Genomic DNA, 18,844 nt, shown 5'->3' with positions numbered 1-18,844 from the left:
CCCAAGTCTGCAGTTGCTCCCGAAGTCCACCCCTCAATTTTGGGATGATTCGTTGTCTATTCAGGTATTCCACAGATGCAGGTACTTGAAGTTGATTTTGGAGATTTAATCCTCTGCTTCTGAGGCTGCACGGGGAAATTTCCCTTTCTCTTCTTTGTTTGCACAGCTCCTGGGGATCAGCTTTGGATTTGGCCCCACCTCTGCATGTAGATTGCCCTCTGGTGTCTGTTCTTCTCCCAGACAGGAAAGGGTTAAAGGAGCGGCTGATTAAGGGGCCCTGGCTCACTCATGCTGGGGGGAGGGAGCAGTACCGTAGTTATAATTGGAATGCCCGGTGAGCCTGCGGCGGCAGAGGCAAGCGTGACGTTGCACCAGCCAGAGGCACGCTGTTAGTTCTCGAGGGAGGTTGTCCCTGGATCACGGGACCCTGGCAGTGGCGGGCTGCAAAGGCGGAGGTGTGGATAGTGACATGTGCTTGCACACAGGCTTCTTGGTGGCGGCAGCAGCAGCCTTAGCATTTCATGCGGGTCTCTGGTGTCAGTGCTGATAGTCACAGCTTGGGCCCGTCTCTGAAGCTTCTTTAGGTGGTGCTGTTTTCTGTGTGCAGACAGGGAAGGAATCCCCTCTCCGAAACAATGGTCTCTTGCCTCTTCGGCAGGTCCAGACTTTTCCCAGACTCCCTCCTGGCTAGCTGTGGTGCACTAGCCCCCTTCAGGCTGTGTTCACGCAGCCAACCCCAGTCCTCTCCCTGGGGTCCGACCTCCGAAGCCCGAGCCTCAGTTCCCAGCCCCTGCCCGCCCCGGCAGGTGAGCAGACAAGCCTCTCGGGCTGGTGAGTGCTGGTAGGCACCGATCCTCTGTGCCGGAATCTCTCCGCTTTGCCCTCCGCGCCCGTGTTGCTGTGCTCTCCTCTGCGGCTCCGAAGCTTTCCCCCTCCACCACCCGCAGTCTCCACCTGTGAAGGGGCTTCCTAGTGTGTGGGAACCTTTCCTCCTTCACACCTCCCTCCCACTGGTGCAGGTCCCGTCCCTATTCTTTTGTCTCTGTGTTTTCTTTTTTCTTTTGCCCTACCCAGGTACGTGGGGATTTTCTTGCCTTTTGGGAGGTCTGAGGTCTTCTGCCAGCGTTCAGTAGGTGTTCTGTAGGAGTTGTTCCACGTGTAGATGTATTTCTGATGTATTTATGGGGAGGAAGGTGATCTCCATGTCTTACTCCTCTGCCATCTTGAAGGTCCTCTCTAAAATTTTAATTTATTCTCATAGGTGATTGTTTGATGTCTGTTTAAGATATTTTGATCTTCTATATTTAACTTGACCTGACTAAGGTTATCTTCCATAAGTAATTTGTTTTTACGTTAGTATAGCAATCAAAGTGATGTCAAATAAGCGTTATTTAGGGTCAGGTAAATAAACACTAACCTGGCCTAGCGTGTTGGCCAGAGTGGGAGTTTTGTGAGTGTAGTATGTGTTTAGAGTGTTAAAGCATGAAGAGTCCTTACTTCTAATTGACTTTTACCCCTAAAATAATTCTTACGCATTAGATTCTACTTTTTAAATGTCCATGTTTCCCAGGATTCCAACCTCAGTTTTCTTCTCTTGTTAATCTCTACCTTCTCCCTGATTAATCTCCTTTATCTTCAGCAACACCTTGAGGCCAGTGATTCCCTGAGTTTACATCTCTAAGTTCTTTTCTCCTTAGATTCACATATGTAGTCAATTCATTCGTTTCAGCAAATATTTACTGAGTGCCTACTTTGGGCCAGCCACTGTTTCTAGGGCTGGTGACAGCCCACTGAGAAAAAGGAACCAACAACAATTTAAAAAAAAACAAAAAAACCCCCAACAACGTTCCTGCTCTCACGGAACTTAAGTTCTATTATTTCCTATTTTCTATAGATATTTCAAGCTCAGTATGTCCAGTATGCATTTCTGCCCTGTTCCTCTAAATGACATTTTTCTTTCTTTAAGCTAATGATGCTGCATTATTTCTAGTTTCCCAGGTTAGAAACATTGAGAGTCAACCTTTGTTGCTGTCACTCGCTCATTATGCCTGCCCCCAACACATGTCTAGTGGTCATTGATCATTTTAGTTCTCTCTGATGAGTGTATTTGTGTCAATTCTTTTTGTTTTTTCTTGCCACTGCATTAATCTTGGCTCACATTATTTCCTGACTGGGCTGTTTTAACAGCCTAACATCTGGCTATACTATTATTCTTTTTTTTTTTAAGAATTAAATAAAAAAATATATATATATATTTGTCTGCACCGGGTTTTAGTTGCAGCATGCGGACTTCTTAGTTGTAACATGTGGGATCTAGTTCCCTGGCCAGGGATTGAACCTGGGCCCCGTGCACTGGGAGTTTGGAGTCTTACCCACTGGACCACCAGGGGCGTCCCATTAGTTCTTTGTATTTTTGGTGAATTATTTAGCCTATTGCCAGAATTGCTTTTCTGGAAAAGAGATTTTAGTAACCTCCCTCTTCCCTGCCACTCCTGCCCCATGTATCTAAAATGCACTGCTATCTCCCTGCAGGGCATAGTCCTAGGGAGCTATGCTTGGGACAGTGCTTTCTTCTCTTCTGTCTAGTGTGGTAGCCCTGTAGTTTAGAACCATTGTCATTAAGTTCTCTGGTTTCATTGCCTTAGCAGATGTCCTTGCGTTAGTAAGAGATGCCATTCCCTCTCCTGGCTGTCCCTCCTATTCTCCTAAGTTGCATGTGTTTCAGGACAGTTCACCTGTCACATCTCCAATTTTTTTCTGACTCGTTCTGACAGCATTGGATTCCTTTGTACTCTCCCAGAATTTAGCACATCTTGTTGCAGTGTCATTACTTACTGTTTTCTACTAAATTGGGAGCTCAGAAGCTGGGTACCTCTCTTTATTTTGTTTTGCCGTATGCTTCAGTGATAGAGGCAGATAGTACAGATTTGGGGGGCTTAAAGCTTATAGAATTTAGGGTGGCTTTCTTAAATTAAAGCAGAATTATAAATACAAAATTAGATGTGAAAGTGCATATTTATTTGTATGAGAATGGAAGTGCCCCATGCAAGTATCTTCATACTAACTCTGCCTGTGCCTTATGCCTAGGGAAATGGAAGCACTTATTTAAAACTTGCTAACATAGTGCTGTGTATATATAATATTTTTTGCTGTTCATTTTCTTAAAATTAGGGATAAGAAACAGTATCAGCCATTCTGATGCTGATACTGTTGTTAAAATAATGCCTAATGCTTCTATATCACTTCCCATTTTCTAAGCACTTTCACATACTTTTATTTCATGGGATTCTGACAGCTGAGTCACAAAGACAGTAACTCAGATGTTCTGAGTTTTACTGTGTTTGCTAGTTTGCGGGTGAGAGAAGATAGAGATGAGCTCGAGGTTTTCCTTTGAGATCCGATTTCACTTTGGCAGGGGAAATGATTCCCTTCTTCTGGGCATCTGTGACCTTAGTAGCCCCCGCTGCCTCTTGGCCTTGTGAGTGCTAAGGAATTTTCTCAGGGTTTTCTCAATCGCTTTGCTGCCCTCCAGCTTTCTGTCTCTTTTCCCTTTCAGCTTCCTCACCTCATTATTTCTTTCCTCCCATTTGTTTATCTGTGTCCTGCCAGAAACCAAACCTATCCCCTCTCCCTCTGTCTTCTCTGGTTGATAACTTAATACTTCTAAGTGTCAGTTCTTTGACTAAGCTGAATTTTGGATTACAGTTTCTTTGGGTTCATTTCTACTTCTTTGAAGTACTTTAGAGGGGGATCCTAAATAGTACAAAAAGTACGGATAGTTTTCAGCAGGGGGAAAGCTAGCCTAAAGCCATGTGCTTTGTTTACTGCATAGGTAAGACATGGTTCAGTTTGCAAGTCCCAGTTCAGAAATGATCAATTTTCACTCATGTTAAGGAGTTACATAGCACATTGGAAACAGCAGACACTAGAAGACAAAAATAATAAATAGCAGCAGCTTTTATATGCGTGTTACTTCCAGGCACTTTGCATATGTTATTGTTAACGTCACTTTACAGCAGCAGCTCTGAGAAGTTAAGTGACTTGCCCAGGATCTCACAGCTAGTAAAATGGTAGAGTGTTTTTTCAAGAGAGCTTTATAAAACAGCTTGGGAACTCTGAAAGCTCTGCCTGAGGCTACTTCATCTGAAGGTAAATAGCTATTTTCTTTCCGGTAGTAGTAGTAGTATTAGAGCACAGAGCTATGATTTGGTAGAAAGGACTTGGCTTTGATGAATGGGATTGGCTTTTAATGTTAACACTCTTACTTACAAGCTTCCTGAATGTAGGAGAAAACACTTCCATCTTTCTGAGCCTCAGGTTTCTTACTTGAAAATGGGTGTATGTTTGTGAAGCACATATGCTCTGTTTAAGAAGACGGATATATGAAAGCCATTTCATAAGTGGTTTCATTGCAGACAGTAAAAATAATGCTGGTTCATTGTCTAAAAAACTCACTTATGGACTATTTATTCTCTGGAAGAGTTATTATTATAGTAGATGTAATAGCAACCAATTCTTACATGCACTTTTTTTTTTAATTAATTATTTATTTATTTTTGGCTGTGTTGGGTCTTCGTTTCTGTGTGAGGGCTTTCTCCAGTTGCGGCGAGCGGGGGCCACTCTTCATCGCAGTGTATGGGCCTCGCACTTTTGCGGCCTCTCCCGTTGCGGAGCACAGGCTCCAGACGCACAGGCTCAGTAGTTGTGGCTCACGGGCTTAGTTGCTCCGTGGCATGTGGGATCTTCCCGGACCAGGGCACGAACCCGTGTCCCCTGCATTGGCAGGCAGATTCCCAACCACTGCACCACCAGGGAAGCCCTCTTATATGCAGTTTTATTATTCGTTGTCATTGAATAGCATGTTTTAAAAGTCTTAAATGACAAATTAATGCTTTAGTTTGTGGATTACAACCAAGCCTACATTTTAGATACTCTAGTGGTGAATATATATTTGGAAACCTTTGGTTCTTTGTGGTTTTTTTTGGTTTTTTTTTTTTTGCGGTACACGGGCCTCCCACCGCTGCGGCCTCTCCCGTGGCGGAGCACAGGCTCCGGACGCGCAGGCTCCGGATGCGCAGGCTCAGCAGCCATGGCCCACGGGCCCAGCCGCCCCGCGGCACGTGGGATCCTCCTGGACCGGGGCACGAACCTGCGTCCCCTGCATCGGCAGGTGGACTCTCAACCACTGTGCCACCAGGGAAGCCCAAACCTTTGGTTCTTGAAGGGAGTATTTGGTGGTGAATTTGTACCTGAAGAATGAAGTTGCTTTTTTTTAAAAATCAGCAAAATAACATGGAAAATTAAACATTTTATTGTTGAGGGAATTGAGTTAGCATAGACACCCATTCTGATGGAGTAAGATTTTTAAGTTTATTACTTTCTCCCTTCTTCTCTGCCCCCAAATCCTCTTGTAGTTAAATTAAGATTATTTTTGGCTGAAACTTTCAGGTAATTGTTGATGTTTTATTACCTAGACTTTTCAGTACCCTCACGTAATAATGGATATAGAAATACAATTCCTTAATAAAAGATGTGAGTTACGTGACATTGGGGAAGTTAGTAGTTTCTTTGACTTTCTACTTCCATATCTGTAAAATGTGTTAGCAAGTTGTTTTGGAAAGAGTAAAAGCTCAAAATTTTCTGATGTCTTCAAATAAGATATTTGAAATCATTAAGCGTTAGTAATTGCAAAAAATGCTTTGATTCCTTCTGCCAGCTAAACTTAAGGGTTCTAAATTTCTTCATGAAAATTATTACAGAGAATGTACTCAGAGCAAGAGAGCATGATCTTTCACAAACAGTTCTCGTATATGCCTGGTTCTCCTCTGTGCAAAGAGTTGGAACTAAACCAACAGGGGATGCAGACCTCGATAGTCACCACAGGCATAGTCCAGGAGAGGAAAACAGCTACGTTAAATATCACTACAGTATGTTGTTTTCTTCCCAGAGGATTTCCTATTAGAAATTTGAGGCTGCCCTTTTCTGAGTAAAGTTTGTAAACTTTATCTTTGTTCCCATCCAAATTCAGCAAAGGGAAATCAGGAAAGCCACAAACTGAATTTAGGAGACACTGATTGATGTGGAAAGATAAAAATATCTAATTATGTATAGTACTTAGAGCTCAATGATAGCTAAGTAGGCCATGTGATAGACGATGCTTCGTCATTTTTATAGAAAAGATTCCAGAACAGGAGAAGCAATTTGGAAATGGTGGAAGGAGAGTTATTTTAAAAGTTATGGGGAAAAGCCCTAGAAATAATCTTTGGTAAAGAGCATGGATTAATTGGGTGGGGAGGTGAGTTGAAGCAGCGTGGCTGTAATATTCTTGTCACCTCCCATCTCTGAGTTCCACAGTTTTATCTGTATTGGAAAGGTTGTCTCTCTGCACTGTTCTTTAGGGCTTTACCCTAAGGAGTCATTGAGTCACAACTGACAAAGCCACGTATTGTTTTGTTCTGCACCAGTATCGTCATTGAGATCTCACAAACTCATCATCCTTGAGAGGGCAGCCAGGAATGACAGAGATCTGTTACCTCCTCCTGCAGTTGATCAGTCCTAACACAGAGCAGCTGCAGGCCATGTTTCAGGGTCCCATGGGGACGCTTTGAGTATTCATGCTTTTTCTAAGCACGAGGACACTGTTGGCCTGATCCACTGGAGAATTGCCTCATTCCAGGCAGGCAAAAGGGCAGGAGGCAGAGCCATGAGGTAATTTCTCTGGAGAATTGGTTGCCAACTGTAGGAATAACACCTAAGAATTCTGTGGCACAGAGTTAATCCTCCTGCACATTTTTGGTTTCCCCCAAGACAATTATGTGGCTGGAGTGAGCGCTTTATGTGCGACTAGCTGCCTCTGGAGTCTGATGTCTGCCTGATGTTGCTCGCCTGCAGGGCAGGCTTTGGAGGAATCCCCCTGCCTGTTTGTGTCCAACAAACGTGCACAGCCTGTTGCATCTTGGCTCGTAGCGCTGAAAATGTGGTAGCAAACAGGGGCAAACTGCTCAACAATGTAAATTCCTCCGAGTTTGGCTAGGGAGAGAACAGAGAGGCTAAAGCTTCATTCTCAGAAGCATCTAAATCTTTTTTCTGAGTCACCATATTTGGTGTGAGTTGATTTGGGGAGAGGGTCCCTGTCCTGTAGGAATGTACTAAGAGAGAACATTACGGATGGAAAATATGTAAAAATGGGTGACCAGAGAGAAAGTATTGGAATCTCCAGTTCTCTAGGAGAGAGAGAGAGACAGAGAAAGAGAGAGAGCGCGTGCGAGCAAGAGAGAAAATTGTGTGTGTGTGTGTGTGTGTGTGTGTGTGTGGTTGTTCTTTTAAAAAAATATGGATGATGGTGGAGGAGGAAGGAAATAAATATAATACAATGGAATATAAATGGAATTGGTTTGTCTAGTATATTAAAAAAAAAGTTCAGCCTTTCAAATAGTCAGTTGAGTAATATATAGCAGCCTGACACACCACCGGTTTGTTGTAGAACCAAACCTCAGCGAACTTGAGCTTGTCTGTTACCTGCATGTTTTTTGAGGCCCCTTTCAACCATAAAATTGACTTCATCTTTAGGTGTGAGCAGTTAATAAGGGAATTTGACTCAAAAGAATCACAAAATGTAAGTGTGTAATTCTGGAAGTGGATGTTAATCTGGTGAAATGTCCTTTTAAAGTTAGTATCTCTGTGCTTTTAGGGAATCTTCAGTTAAGGATAGAACATGTTATACTATTTGAAAGGACAGTTAGCCCTTCACCTCAATCCAACAATCTTAAAAATAAAAGGAAGTAGCTTTCAAAACGAAAATATAGCCAATGACCATGTTTGTTAGTATAAACACATTGTTGTGTAAGTGTATCTAGAAGTAATAAAATATCCTAATATCTAAATTATATATATTTTCCTTTTCAATAGGTTTTTTTTCTCCCTATTAGGAAATTCCTAGGAAAAGGAATAAGTTGACATTATTTTCACCAAAATTTGTTTAGCGTATGTGGATTTAGTCAAAGTAATGATTGTAATTTATATATGTCCACATAATTGTGGATTAATATGCCACTTGCCCGTATTATAATATTAGCTTAGATATATTATATGACTGTTCATAATATTGAATCATCATTTGCATATGCATGAAAGATAAGTTTTCTTTCAACTGAAACAGATTTATATTTATGTACTCTCTTGGGTTCACCCATCAATTTCCAAAGGTGGGGATTTTGGTTTGCACTGTTTATATGTTCAAAACTAGAACAGCAGTAGTCATTCATCACTTCTTGCCTGCTGCTAGCTCTGTCACATGGAATTGGCTAATCCAGGGCCGTAAGATCTGCTTCTAAGGCTGTTATCTAAAAGGGCTTGGTAAAACTAGAAGCAGAGTAGCCATCAGAAAATTAGAATAAAGCTTTGTTTTTAATGGTGAAAATGAAAATTCCTTATAAGATACTAATTTTTAGAAAAGTCTTTTCATAATATTTTCTTTCATTTTGTTGGAGTATAAGTAATCTAGCCTGAAGAAATTATCTTTCTGGTAGCATTTACCAATGGTAAAAAATTTTTTCCAAGTAATTTAGTAGTTTGAAATGAAATCTTTTTTTGTTGAGGAAGGGTGCTAGGAAGAATTTGAAAAATATTGTGAATAAAGAAGGAAATAACCAGCTCTAGTCCTATCCTCCAAAATTAGGTATTAACATTTTCATATGTTTACTGACATTCTCTTATTTTTCTAATTGTTATTATGAAAAACTTAAAATGTACATTTTACACTGTGTATATTACAGTGAATCCTCATGTATCCATCATTCAGTTTTAACAACCACAGGTTCATGGCCAGTCTTATTTCTTCTGTCCTCTTTCATTTTTTGGAAGCAAATCGCAGACATTTCACCATTTTATCCATAAATATTTCAACCCAATTACTTTTTACATATATAAGTTTAAACATTCTAAAAGTATAGTTTCCTTAAAAAAAAATAGAGAAAGCTAAAGTCCCCTTTTAACTTCTCTCTGATCTAAAGCTACTACTTCCATCTGTCCACCCCTAAAAGTAATCATAACTGTAATTTTAAAATATCTTTTTAATTCATTGTTGAAATGATGAAAGCACATATATATCTATTTATATGTAGCATATATTATTATTTTATATTCTGTAAAAATTATAGATTAAGTGACATCAAACTGTATTCTGCAACTTTCATTTTCATTTTTGAGATATAGATTGTGAGTCTGTTCTTTAGTAAATGAGTCTAACCCATTTACATTTGTTGGGAATATGGATATCTGAATTTATTTCAGTCCTCTTGTGTTTTTTGTTTACTATGCTTTTATCTTTTTTCTTTTCTTCTCTGTTCCCAGCCTCTTTTAGATTGCTTAGTATTCTTTGTTTCATCTTTTTTCCTCCTGGTTTATAAACTATAGATTCCATTTCTGTTTTTTAAGTGTTACTTTTAATTTTTAACATGCATATTTGGCTTATTTTTCTAGTGGAGGTTGAAGTGAAAGTATTTCTATTCTTCTTTAACTGGAATATTTTAGCCAGAAATATTTGCATTATTTGTAAATGTTTTCCGCAGTTACTGTGGTTTCATTTATAGAATGAAACCTTGTCAGTCGGATCTCACATTCCTTTTTCAACAATGGATTTATGATTTGTTTGATTGAAACCTGATGGCTTTTCTCAGGCTCTGATCAAAACTGAATATAGTATTTTATTCACCCACCATAGTAGCAGTTCCTTATGCTTTGTTTTTCCGATGTAACTATCTCCCCTGTAAAATCTTAATTATCTCAGTGGTCCTATTAAAGTTATCTTTGCTTGTAAGCTCCCTCAAATCTTTATTGGAAGTAGAGAATCCACATGAATTAGTTAAAGGAGGAAGCGTACTTCTTAAGCAGGATATTGGTTTGTTTGGGATGTGATAGTATGATGCTATACCAAAGCAGCCTGTAATAGTTAGGTGTGTTTGAATGGAACAAACAGAGACTCATACTAATTACCTCTGGCAAAATGGAGTGCATGGTAAGAATGGATGTCAGTGACCGTGCATCTTAGGGACCAATTACTCTGTTTCCCTCTCACTGGCTGTGTTGGGTCTCCCAAAGAATACCTGCCTCTCTCCTAATGTCAGCTGTGTTCTTCTGTCTTTACCCATGTCTCTGTTTTGGTCTCTTTTAACTCAGGCTGGCATGTGCCCCATCTTAGCCTCTTCATTCTTTACTCACGCTCCTTGTATCTTTTCCACTGTACCTCCACTGCTAATTGGTTTAGTCTTTCTAGTTCCCAAGAGAGACTGTAGCCCAATTCTGCCTTTTAGGTCAGCACTTAGATTGTCTTCCCTTGGGTGAGGGGCCCACCCCTTGTTCCCCTTGTTATGGTTGAAGGAAAGGGGCATATCATAGTGTGTAATGGCATATTCCTTGGAGCAGGGGCTGTGGGAAGATTCAAATCTGTATTAGCTCAGGCTGCTGTAAATAATGCCATAGACTGGGTGGCCTAACTGAAATTTATTTCCCCACTGTTCTGAAGGCTGAAGTCCAACCTCAAGGTCTGGCAGGGTTTGGTTTCTGGTGAGAGCTCTCTTTCTGGTTTGTGGATGGCCACCTTCTCACTGTTTCCTTCCGAAGAAAAAACATGGCTTTTCTTTGGTGCTTGCATGTGGTGAGGGGGAAGGAGGGTAAGAGTGGGGGAAGGAGGGAGAGACGGAGATAGATATCTTTCTCTTCTTACAAGGCCATCAGTCCTCTTGGTTTAGGACCCCACTCTAATGATCCCATATAACCTTAATTACTTCCTAAAAGTGCTCTCTCCAAATACAGTCGCACTGAGGGTTTCAGCTTCAGCATATGAATTTTGGAGGCATACAGTTCAGTCCATCACAGTGTTATGAGGTACTGTATAACCCAGCCTTTTAAACTCTTGATCACTATAGTGCTTTATTTCTAGAACAGTCATACCACTGACCTGCTATTTTTTTTTTTTTTATTCTCTATTCAGTGGTTAGTAACTAAAGCAGGAAAGCTGGGATTCATCCTAGACTCATCTGCCTTACCTCCACTTTACCAGGTCCTGTTGCTTACAGCTCTTAATTCCTCAAATCTGTCTCCCATTTTCATTTATTTTTCACCTTCATCTCTATTTTTGAAAATGCCTCTTACCTGACCTTCTTGTTTCCAGTCTTTTTTTCCCCTTTTATAGGTGTTCCACACTATGACCAGAGTTATCTTTCTAAAACAAAGTTTGATTGTGTCACTCACTGTACCGAAACAAGCTTCAGTATTAAATATCTAAACTCTTCAAGAATGGCATGCAGGGCCCTCAGTGATTTAGCCTGTACCCACATCTCTAGCCTCATCACCTCTGTCTTTCCGTCTCCTTCAGGCCTGGTCCAGGCATAAGTAACTATTTGCAGTGCTCATAAAGGTGCTAGGTACTCTTGCCTCTATGTTGGGAGCTCTTCTATCACTCGTTCTGCCCTAACTCCCACCTGTTCTTTAGAATTCTCTGCAGGGGTCTCTGCCTCCGGGAAGCTTTCCCTTTCTCTTCAGTTTGGGTTTGATGGCCTCCCTCTCTTGTCTTATGTTTTAAGTGTCTGTTTACTTGTTTTTTCTTCCATTCACTTGGCCCCTGAGTTCCCAGACTGTGTCCCCATTCCTCTAATTCTCTCACCTAACAACATGCTCATCATGTAGGAGCCCCGTGAGTTGCTGAATCAGTAAACAACAGAATTTGAGTTCTTTTCTAACCCTGTGGCCCCCTCAGCATATTCATTTTGGATAGGTAATTTATCTTTCCATTTTATAAAGGAAGGACAAGACCATCAATCAGTATTTGCCTTATGCTGTAAAAGCAAGGTTCCTTGAAACTTGATTTTCTTCGATTTGGGGGAGCAAAAAAGAATTAATAAATTCTACTGAAGAATTCGGGGAGATTCATAAATGTCAACTTGAAAGCAAGGTTTTGTTCACAAATGCTTTTTTGATCAATCCTGTAAGAATGAGGGAGAAGTTCTAAAGAACAGATGCTAAGAAGAGCTGACTGTTTTCTGTTGGATGATCGCATGATGTTGGTGGGTAGTTGGATGTTTCTGTGCTCTTGCAATAGTTCAGTAACAGTAGTTCAGTAACGTTACCCTAGAATATGAATTATGACTGCAAGTGTAAGTTTTGCTGTCGTGGCCAATTGACTTTATGACAAACTACCTGCAAATGACTGCAGCCTTGTACTTGTCTGCTAACTTCAGGTAGTGCTGAGGCAGCTAAGAATGAGACAAATGCTAAATTTAAATGCATTAATAGACGCTAAGTGACTTTGACAAGCCACAAACCATTGCAGCAAGCTCTTTTAATGGTGTACTCCTTTTACAGTCAGAATTGTTTAAGATAACTAGAAAATTGTATGCATTTGGGGCAGTTTCTCTTAGTAGAGTTATTTTTAGCATAAGACATATTTTCACTTGTTAGTTGCCATATAATCTGTGTTGGGCAGAATGATTTGTTTTATGTTTCAGGCACTGATTCTCTACTACACAAAAGCTGTGCCTACATATACCAGTACAACTTGTTGAAAAGTAAAATGATTTGTTAATTAATCACTTTCTGTTTCTAAAAGAAACGAAAGAAGCTGTCTGATTTTTGTCCTCAACTGAAACTAGTGTTATCAACCAGTTGCTGGAGAATCATATGGTCACAGCTAAAATGGTTAGAGATTTATAAAGGATTTGGCAACTCTGTCATTATATTAAAGTTCTGCAGGAAGCATAAAGTCCTTAAATTAAAAATGATTTTTAAAATTTGCTTTTTTTCTAAGACAATATGTACATGAGTAGGCTTGCTGATTAAATAATGGATGCCTGGCTAAATTTGAATTTCAGATAATCAACAATTTAGTGTTTAGCATGACTGTATCCTAAGTATTACATGGGATATACTTATACTAAAAATTTATTCATTTATCTGAATTTCAGATTAAATTAGGTATCCTGTATTTTTAATTTGCAAAATCTGGCCACCTTATATTGACACAAAATTTTTCAAACTCAGAAGAAGTGCAGGTCAGAATAAGTTTCTCCTAATGTCCTTCAGCTCTCTACATCCCAGCATTAGTGCCTTTGGAAAGCTTGTAGGAATAGTCTGTGCTTTCATAAACATGCACATCTTAATTTGACTTATACAAATCTTTTCCCTCCTCTTCTTTTATACAAATACTAGCAGTGTTATACATTGCCCTGCACATTCTTTGTTCCTATAACAATATGGAAAATAAGGGATAGTGTGATTGAGTAAGTGGGGGCTTTGAATCAAGCAGAGTTGGATTCAAAGCTAAGATTTCTGGCTTACTAGCTCTGTGACCCTGAGTAAGACCTCAGCCTCTTCCTTTCCTCTGTTGTCTTATCTGGAAAATGGAGAGAATAATGTGACAGGCAGTGGAGGATATTATGGAGAGCAAGATGGTTGGGGCCCCAGCTCCCATGATGTAATGTATGGAAACAGCACTTGCCTAGCACTATAGTGCTTCATAGGCACTGAATTCATTGATCCATTATTGGTATGTCCTGTAGTTCTGAGTGCTATGGCTACTGAAATAGGCTCAATTGTAGCTAAATAGTGATATGGCTACAAGCAGAGTATGTAAACAGTAGCTAGAGGGGCTACTGTAGAGAAGCTAGTATTTCCTATACTATTTGAATATTCTTATTCTCATTGTGTTGAGGGATTTAGTACTTTGACATATAATAGCCATATTTTTAAAGGTACTTTGAATATTAATATAAAGAGGCTTATTTTTTCTTGGGGATTTTTCTTAAAATCTTGAATTTCAAAAATGATTTGTTTAAACATATATGGACATTACATAAATGGGGAATATTACTGATCTTTCTTTGATGTACCTACGCATAGTTTCTAAAATCCTAAACTCTGACTTGTTCATACCTTTGTGTGGATTGTGGGCTATGTTAAATAGTCTGAACCAGTCCCTTTCAGACTTCATTCACTTCGGGTTGCCATTTCTTTTTTTAGTTTCTCCTGTGTAGAGCAAGGTCTACACAATGTTGAACTTGGCTGGATAGAGGAAAGAGAATGGTAAGGTGAGTCTTCTTCTTATCAAGGGGGGCAGTATATCGTAGAAGCTAAATTAATTGACTCTGGAAACAAACTGCCTGGGTTCAAATCTTAGGTTCATCACTTACCAGTGAGGCAAGTTACTTAATGTTTCTGTGCCTCAGTTTCCACATTTGTACAGTGAGTAGATTGTATAAGGATTAAAGGACTTAATTTGATAACATGGTTTGAACAGTGCCCAGATCTGAATGTAATAGATGCTGGGTGGTTGCCGTTATGCCGTTATTACCACTGCTTCTGCCCCAGCATTCGTGTCCGTCTCTTTGTTATTGTACCCACATCTTATTTCGCGGCTTTACTGCTCCTCTGATTCATCACTGCTGGCATGAATTGCCTAGAAAAACCCAGAGAACTTGGCATTCTTCTGAAATGTATTGTATTGAGCCTTCTTTATGTCTTATCCATTGGCCATGACCCACGGTTATCATCCAGGTACCGTTCTATTTTCATACAATGTTGAAATGGGTAAAGAGGGAAGGGTGTTGGTGGGGCGGTGAAAGGGTGAGAAAGAGAATTCATGTCTGCAGTTTGATGGGAGTGGATGCCGTCTCTGTAATCTCAAAAATTCTGTGATTAAAAATGAGTTTTACACTTAAAACTGAATACTTGCCATTGTAGTATAGGGCATAGAAAGGAACATTTTTTTCAACTTCTTGTCTCTGTCCTGGTGAAATCAGAATAGTTATCTGTTTATTTGAGGGACATCAGAGCAGAGAAGACAAACTGTGAAACTAATTTTTGAATACTGAAATCCAGAGGAATGGAGCTGTCATCTGGAAACTAATGTCAGTGACTTGCAGCTGAATTGAGCTTTTAAAATTTTTTTTTAAAAAAAAACCTTTATGGGGCTTCCCTGGTGGCGCAGTGGTTGAGAATCTGCCTGCTAATGCAGGGGACACGGATTCGAGCCCTGGTCTGGGAGGATCCCACGTGCCGCAGAGCAACTAGGCACGTGAGCCACAACTACTGAGCCTGCGCGTCTGGAGCCTGTGCTCAGCAACGAGAGAGGCCGAGGTAGTGAGGGGCCCGTGCACCGCGATGAAGAGTGGCCCCCGCTTGCCACAACTAGAGAAAGCCCTCACACAGAAACGAAGACCCAACACAGCAAAAATAAATAAAAATTAATAAACTCCTTTCCCCAACATCTTAAAAAAAAAAAAAAAAAACCTTTATGGTAAGGGTTTCTCTGGAAAAAAAAAAAGTAATTCTGCTTCCACAGACCTGACTTGTAGGTGAACTTTTGGACACCAGTGTTGTTCTCAGCTGGGAACTGCTTACTCTGTGCTTTCTCTGCAGAATCCTCATAAATCAGTGGGCCTCTAAATCCATAGGCCTATCCCCCTCCCTCGCCAAGTCATGAATACTGTTTATCTTTCTGAGTTAATTTTTCATAGGGGAAAGAGGATAGAACTAAATTTTGTTGTGTATATCAAGCACTCATGCATATAATTTTACCCTTTCAAAACCTTATGAATACCAAGTTCGGAAGAGATAGATGGGTGACTTAACAAGGGTGTATAGCTAGTAAATGGTCAAGCTGAAATTTTAACTCAGGTCATCAGACTCTGTCGTCCATGCCCTTTCACTGCTATCATGCTTCCTCTTGGGCGGTTGCATTAAATACACCTTTGTAGACCTGGGCTTCCTTCTGTTGGTGTATCTTTCCTTTTATTATTCTGTCAAAAGTTAATAATTTTTTTAGAGGGGACCTAATAATATTCTCTTTTATGAAGGACTATTATATTCTCCTTGTAAATAAGAATAAAAAATATAACTATTTTAAAGATCTCCCTATATTTTCCCCCATAAAACTATGCAAGGCCTGGCATTGGAATGCTAATCTATTCAATACATGGGCTCAGCATTAATTGTAAATATATATTTTAGAATTAGGAGTTTTGCACTGAGCTGGAAATTGGTATATATATATTTCTAATCTCATTTATCATTACATACCCAAAGAGTGAGTACGTTTTCTGGTAAACTAAGGTTCAGATGATAGGCCCCTTGCTCAAGGTCACACCACTCTTGAGGTTTCAATTCCAGGTTAGTGCCCTCTTTTCTTGACACCAGGGCACTTTCTAAAACAAGTGCCAGTAGTTGAGCTGTTTGACTATTTGAAGTGGAGTTATTTTAAATCGTGATATTCTAAACTGGGTTAAGGGAAGCCAATAAGTAGTGTTCTCAGTTATTACACAGAGCTGACTGCAGGCATTGATGGTCTGTGCATCTGCTTGTGTACATCACATTCTTCCTTTTTTCCCAAATGCATTCTCTCTTAAAGAGATTACAGGGGGCAACTTGTCCCTTCTCAGAGAAATCCACTGTCTCATCTTCCAGATGAAAAGTGAGGATGTCTGGTTGTGGATTCCTTTTCTGCATTGAAGAAATGACCCACTGACTTCCTAATGACTCAGGGTTTTCTGCAAGGCAAAGGATAGATGTAACTTGGAATCAGTTGGGCAAAACTGCTGGACAGCAAAGGTTAAAGATGGGTTAGTGGTGCGGATATTGTCAGCGGAGATCTGTATCTGGTACTTTAAATAGCCTAGATGAGTATTATCAGAGAAAGATGAAATCTGTGTGGGTTGAAGGAGTTGAGAAGATTTTTTTGAGTGGGAATAAGAGAGATTATTGACAGGAGGGTATTTTGAAAACTTTAAAAAATCTTTTTAATGTTGTGCTTTTATTCAGCTTTTCGTCTGTGATTTAATATGTTATCTTGCATTGATTCACTTACTGCTCGAGTGTAACAATTCATTTCTTAATTGGTGTGTCTGAATCATCTTCCCAGTTAAGACTGAGCATTCAAGGGCAGGATCATATATGCTTTTTTTTTTTTTTTTTTTTTTTTTTCGATACACGTGCCTCTCACTGTTGTGGCCTCTCCCGTTGTGGAGCACAGGCTCCGGACGTGCAGGCTCAGCGGCCATGGCTCACGGGCCCAGCCGCTCCGCGGCAAGTGGGATCTTTCTGGACCGGGGCACGAACCCGTGTCCCCTGCATCAGCAGGCGGACTCTCAACCACTGCGCCACCAGGGAAGCCCTATTCTATTTTTCACATTTTATTTTTTTTTTGCCTACGAAATTTCTCATGCGGAGCCAAGTAAATGCCTTCCTCTATGGGTAAGGATCTGTAAGTGAATCCAAGGTTATAGTGGTCTGTGTTGAGAAGCTCTTAAGGAAATATTTTGGATACTTCTACTATCTTATTTAAAACAGATTTTATGCCTTTTACCTTATTATACAAGTATTATCTGCAAATATAAGATAATTTTGAATAAATCCTAAAATGATTACTTTTTTTGCCTATAAAGAAAACTATCTTAAGTTACCTCAACAAGATTTTAATGGTCAAAGGAATCATAGTAGTATCAAGTGCTTTTTAGAGTATTTGGTTTTAGAATATAATTTTAAAGTTGTAAAACATAACCATTCCATTTTCTTTTCTCCCTAGAGTTCCTTGTAGTTGCTGTTTATAATCATTGTAGAGAAGGACACTGAACTTGGGAACAATGTTAGAAACTATAGGTAAGACCTGTTTCTTCCTGACCATTTTGATAATAATTGAAACTCCTTCCATTGGGATCTTTGAAATATGGTGTGTTCTACATATCTGGATTCTGTCTATAGTAACTTAGTAAAAATTTTTTTTTATCCACTAGCATCGTACTAGGGTAATGTGTTTCTATATTTGGATAATTTCATATGAAGTGTTATCAAAAACACATCATTTATAAGCAAAAGTTGAGAGTATATGAAATGTTCTACCAATTATGGGTTTTATTAAAACTTAATGTAAACCCAATTCTGATTTATGAAACCAGTTCTGGTTAATGTTTGTTTCTGGATAGCACCAAAAGTTTTAACAATTTTTTTAATACTGAAAGATCATTGCCTGTGTCTTATTTTTAATTTATTCTTGGCAGGCGAAATACTACTGAGCTTTGCTTTTAAGTTGGTAAAAATAACAGTAACAAACACTTAGGTTGACAAACTCGAGTGACAATTTAAGGCAGTTTAATTTCTACATGAGATAATTTAGGTTGAAATATCCAAATTTTCTAGACTCATGTGTTAATCTTTTTTTCACACTGCTCTTTAGTTTTAGAGAAGCTAGTTTATAGAACTAGTTGCAGGTATTTCAGGTATGGTACACCCAGTCCCTCATCGTCCCTCGTCGGGCACTGCAGTCCTCACCTTTTCCAGGGAACTCTTTGGGTATGATTATTGGAAGGTATCTGGATTTCACTTTGGTGCCTTGATGATAATGGCTGGTGGCTTGACACCTGCAGGTTTTGAGGGAAGGGTGGGGAGAGTGGGTGGCAGGAAAGGAGAAGGAGCTGTTTTTGTGATCATGGGGATCATTACTTTGACTTTTGTTCCTAGTACTATGCCCGTAAGAATGCATGGGTGTACATTTCCTGCATCACTTATTTTATACTAAAGTCACAAATCATAAAGACTACCAGTCCACATAGGAAAGTTCCTCATAAGAAAGTGGACAGCAAAGGGGAAATACAGAATTATATAAACCATTACCTTATAATCTTCATTCTGTAAGTTATTACTGAGTTGTATACTTTTCAAGAATTGACATGGGAATTAATACTAGATTTGTATTCTGAGATACCATGGGAAATATGACCCAGAATAAAATTCTCATGCATATCTTCACTATTATTTGCTTTTAAATTCTGCATACAGTAAGTCCCCTACATCCGGACGA

The 18,844-nt window shown here is 39.6% G+C and overlaps 1 protein-coding gene across 7 annotated transcripts in view; it reads left to right on the top strand.

Moving 5' to 3' along the window:
• MPDZ (multiple PDZ domain crumbs cell polarity complex component) overlaps positions 1-18,844 on the top strand; it is a 167,851-nt gene that overhangs the window by 16,701 nt on the left and 132,306 nt on the right. For 5 of the 7 annotated variants that reach the window (XM_060300935.1, XM_030877169.2, XM_030877168.2 and 2 more), the window contains exon 2: positions 17,573-17,646. In XM_060300935.1, the coding sequence (XP_060156918.1) occupies positions 17,631-17,646 (16 nt within the window). In that variant the 5' untranslated portion in view covers positions 17,573-17,630. Of the gene's footprint in view, positions 1-14,013; positions 14,082-17,572; positions 17,647-18,844 lie in introns of those variants that run through there. The other 2 variants (XM_060300933.1, XM_060300934.2) reach the window with 2 other exon arrangements.

The sequence above is a fragment of the Globicephala melas genome, chromosome 6, assembly GCF_963455315.2.
Source record: "Globicephala melas chromosome 6, mGloMel1.2, whole genome shotgun sequence".
NCBI lineage: Eukaryota > Metazoa > Chordata > Mammalia > Artiodactyla > Delphinidae > Globicephala > Globicephala melas.
This window is presented reverse-complemented; position numbering and strand designations above follow the sequence as displayed.